Consider the following 4,307-nt stretch of genomic DNA (forward strand, 5'->3'; position numbering starts at 1 on the left):
AGAAGAACAAGATATGCACAGCAAAAGGACGAGAAATTTATTAATTTTGGAAATAAACACGGAGCAGTTTCATTGTTACACAATCACCACTAAATAAAAACAGCAAAAAAAAAGTATGAGTCATCAAACATAACCAAAATCAGGAAATAGAAACAACTTGAACTTGACTCTGGGAAGGGAATGACTTGGAGAACTGGAAGAGGGAGGCAGAGAGGAAGAGGCAAGAGTTCTAAGGAGGATATCCATTCGGGAATTTGCAGACCCTTGCTCATTGATCAACCTCTCCTTCAGGTTCTCGACCTGTTTCTTGAGATCAGCATTTTCTTTGGTCAGACGAGCAACCTCTGCGCTTTATGAGCTACTGGAACTAGATGCCTCCTAGGCCTGACTAAGCTGACCCTCAAGGATAACATTCTTTGCCTTCAACTTCCTTATCTCTTCATTAGCGATATTCTGAGCTTCAATCAGTTGAGAGATAGTGGAATTGCTACCAACCCCTCATTTCTTATCGATGCACTCACACTCTTCCAAGGTGGTTTTGGAGAAACTCTGCTTGCGAGTACCCAAGGTGGCCTTTCCCAGGTGAACTTTGAAGAACTCAAAAACTTTGGTGAGAAGAAACCCATAGGGCAGCCCAAGATTACCATCCTTGAAATCTGCTATCTTTTTCATGTGCTCAATCATGATTCCCGGCAGATTTATAGTGGAGTATGCATCCTGTGCTTCCATGAGGAACAAGTCTGCTCGTGATGTAATATAATGTCTTTCTGCACGAGGGAGCAACACCTTGTTCACTATTTCAAATAGCAGCTAGTACACTGGAAGTTTGACGAACAATTCCCCTCAATGGAGGATATTCCATTAGTAGGCACACCCAAGATGGTTCCTAACACAACTTCATCCAACACAAAATCAACCCAATTCACCTTCATGCAGATGTTATCATCCTCGACTGTGAAAAACTTAGCATAAAAACTGCGCACTTCTGCCTCATATACTTTAGGACTCTCATTTGTGAACAAAGGTGTCCACTGTTGAAAGTCACATATATCAACCAGTTGGCGCATTCCTGGCATATCGAGAATATCAGGGGCAAATGTTCTGCCCTACAACACATTCTGATTTCTCAGATTTTCCCTTCCTTCATTCGTGGCCACCCTCACCTTGGTCCTTTTTGAGGAACCAGGTCCCCCATTGGCACCAACCTTCCGTTTCACTTATTTTCTCACACTTTTAGCTTTCTCTGTAGGTTTCACAGACACCTTCTCAAACAAATATTTCTCAGACACGTTCTTACCAGACCCCTCAGCCACTTTTTCTCCAGACTTACCCACTTCAATATTACTGATTTCCATCACTTTCACATATGACTCTTTTCTAGAATTTTGAACCGCATGTTTCTTGGAGAATTTACGGATTAAGGGACTGAGTTCCTCATCCACATATTCATCAATGTCCACAATAAGAGTTGTACGCACCACCTCTTCATGTACTAACTTTTCACCCTTCACCAACCTTCTTCTCTTCTTTTCTTTCTTACTTTTCTTTAGAGCTGACCCAAGAGCCTCCTTCTGTTGCAACCTAGTAGTAGGTATTTTAGGAGTGGGTGGTTTGGTAGTTGCCCTTCTACTCCTAGCACTAATAAAGCTTGCAAGATCCACATTATCATAGTCATTTTCACTGACATCATTCTCCTCCTCATATAGAGATCTCATTTAGGGAACAATAATGGCCAATGGCTCAACATAGAAATGAGGAGAGGGAACGAGATTAGTACTGACCTGGGGTTATTTTGATGAACGGGGTTTTTTATCCCAATTAGGAGTAGGGGGCTCCTCTTGGGCGGAGGGATCAGGTCCCTCGAGTGGTTCCCAGTAGTACTTTCAGGTGCCAAACTTTCGATAGGCACCAGTTCCCTACCCTCTACCTATAGACTCTCACCTTCCCCCTGAGACCTATTAGTTTCAGACACACATTCATAGCAACCACCCACATACCCCTCAGCAGTTATTGATAACATATTTTCTATGGCCTCATATTCTTCTAACCCCAAAGGAAACTCAGAAGGCACAGAAAAAATATTACATGTTAGATATGCAGCATTCAAATCGAGACTTAGGGTAGTTAGTGTGTTAACCACACTTTGTTGTGCCTCAGAACTCTCTTCTAAATGCAGGTTGAAAACTTTCTGACTTTCTTCTCCCTCTATAGTTTCTCCCTCATCCATATTTTTTGGCAAGGCAGAGGGAGAGGTTGTAGCCACAAACCTCTTGGGATTCAAAGTTTTGCGACTCCGATGAGAACTAGAACTTGATTGGGGTAGAGAAGAGGCAGTGAGTGGTTGCGAATCTTGCTTAGGGTTTGGATTGGGTGGCGTAAGGTGCTTAGACTCTATCATTGGTGCTTCAAGAGATGAAGATACAATGGGGATGATACTGGGGACATTTGAGGCTTCGGTATTCTCAGACATTATAGAGTGTAATGAGAGTTTATGAAAGAAGTGAGTGTTTGGTTGTTGGGAGAAAAATGGAAATTTTGGCTTTTGATGTGAATAGTTGTGAGAGTCATAGAGTTTGGGTTTATTAAAAGGGGGTGAGGGACCGGTTGGGAACGGGTATTGATTTTCTGGGTAGACGGGTTGTTTTGTAACGGGTAGGACGCTTGGGTTCCCAAAAAAAAGAAGTTGGCAATTTAATGGCGTGGCACCCTTTTTAGACGTTTAAAAAGTTGTGCATGAGAGTACAAAATGAACTACTAACCTGTGTCTCACAAACCAGGTTCCCTGACAGATATTGTAAATGTGATCCTCATCCTTTTGCGAAGATGCAATACATTAGCTCCTTGTTTTGCTTTGTAATTGTCATGCGTGTCTACCTATAACGATATATAAATGAGTTAGACATTGATAGAAAACACTTTTTAACAGTTTCACATGTACATTTCTTTCATAGCTAATCATCGAGGGGTCAGGTCTTCAAATTGATTTTAGCAACACTAGTGCAAGACGATTCTTTTCAAAGTGCTCTCTGCTCAGTGCTTTGGTGAAGATGTCTGTAATTTGATCTTTTGTGTTGCAGAACTTCATGCAGATAAGCCCATTTTCAACATTGTCTCTGAAAAAATGATGTCGCACATCAATGTGCTTTGTTCTCTTATGCTGAACTGGATTCTTTGCCATGTTTAGAGCACTGGTGTTGTCACATAGTAATGGCACACAATCAGAAAATACACCAAAATCTTCTAGTTGCTGCTTGATCCACAATAGTTGAGCACAATAAGAGGCAGCCGCCACATATTCAGCTTCTGCAGTTGAAAGAGCCACTGAATTTTGTTTTCTTGTACCCCATGAAATTAGAAACGAACCCAGAAAGTATGCCACGCCAGAAGTTCTTTTCATGTCCACTAGATAACCAGAATAATCAGCATCAGCATACCCGATTAAGTTGAAGTTATCTCCTAAGTGGTAGTATAGAACCAGGTCTTGTGTTCCCTTTAGATATCTCAGGATTCTCTTGGCAGCCTTCAGATGAGATTCCTTTGAATTTGATTGAAACCTGGCACATAGCCCCACACTAAAAACAATATCTGGTCTTATTGCTGTGAGATACAAGAGTGACCCAATGCTACCTCTGTACATAGTTTCATTCACACGGGAACCAGGTTCATCCATGTCCAGTCGAGTGGCAGTAGCAATAAGAGTGTCAATGACCTTTGAGCTTTCCATTTCAAATCTCTTCAAAAGCTCTTTGATGTACTTCTGTTGACTTATCATTGTGCCCTTAGGAGTTTGCTTGACTTGTAGGCCTAAGAAGAAATTCAATTCCCCCATCATGCTCATTTCAAAATCACTTCCCGTGAGATTTGCAAACTCCTCACACAAAGAATCATTTATTGCACCAAAGATGATGTCGTCAACATAAACTTGCACAATGAGCAGGTTCCTCCCTTATTTCTTCATAAATTAGGTGTTGTCAATTTTTCCTCTTGTAAAACCATTTTCTAGGAGAAATTTAGAAAATCTTTCATACCATGCGAGAGGAGCCTGCTTCAGCCAATATAAGGCCTTGTCGAGTTTGAAAATATGCTCATGATGCTCATGACATTCGAAGCCAGGAGGTTTCTTGACGAAGACTTTTCCTTTTAGAAAGCCATTCAGAAATGCACTTTTGACATCTATTTGGAAAAATTTTAATTCCATATGAGAAGCAAATGCAATAAGGATTCTGATGGCCTCCATTCAAGCAACTGGGGCAAAAGTTTCATCATAGTCAATCCATTCTTCTTGATTGTACCCTTGAACTACCAGC

At 41.2% G+C, this 4,307-nt stretch overlaps 1 protein-coding gene across 1 annotated transcript; it reads right to left on the bottom strand.

Annotated features, from left to right (window-relative positions):
• Nucleotides 1-2,766: 2,766 nt before the first annotated feature.
• On the bottom strand, nt 2,767-3,772 carry LOC142172403 (secreted RxLR effector protein 161-like). Its single transcript, XM_075236009.1, has 2 exons — nt 3,134-3,772; nt 2,767-2,874 (listed from the first exon to the last, which is right to left on the bottom strand). The coding sequence occupies exons 1-2, from the start codon at nt 3,770-3,772 to the stop codon at nt 2,767-2,769; spliced, it is 747 nt and encodes a 248-aa protein (XP_075092110.1).
• Nucleotides 3,773-4,307: the final 535 nt, after the last annotated feature.

The sequence above is a fragment of the Nicotiana tabacum genome, chromosome 18 (assembly GCF_000715075.1).
Source record: "Nicotiana tabacum cultivar K326 chromosome 18, ASM71507v2, whole genome shotgun sequence".
NCBI classification, from domain to species: Eukaryota; Viridiplantae; Streptophyta; class Magnoliopsida; order Solanales; family Solanaceae; genus Nicotiana; species Nicotiana tabacum.

What these genes read in the sequence shown, in the direction of transcription:
- LOC142172403 (XM_075236009.1), bottom strand. Translation starts at nt 3,772, where the DNA reads ATGATAAGTCAACAGAAGTACATCAAAGAGCTTTTGAAGAGATTTGAA. An exon ending in AGAGAACAAAGCACATTGAT is followed by an intron (nt 2,875 to 3,133) that starts GTGCGACATCAT and finishes ATATCGTTATAG; the next exon opens with GTAGACACGCATGACAATTA.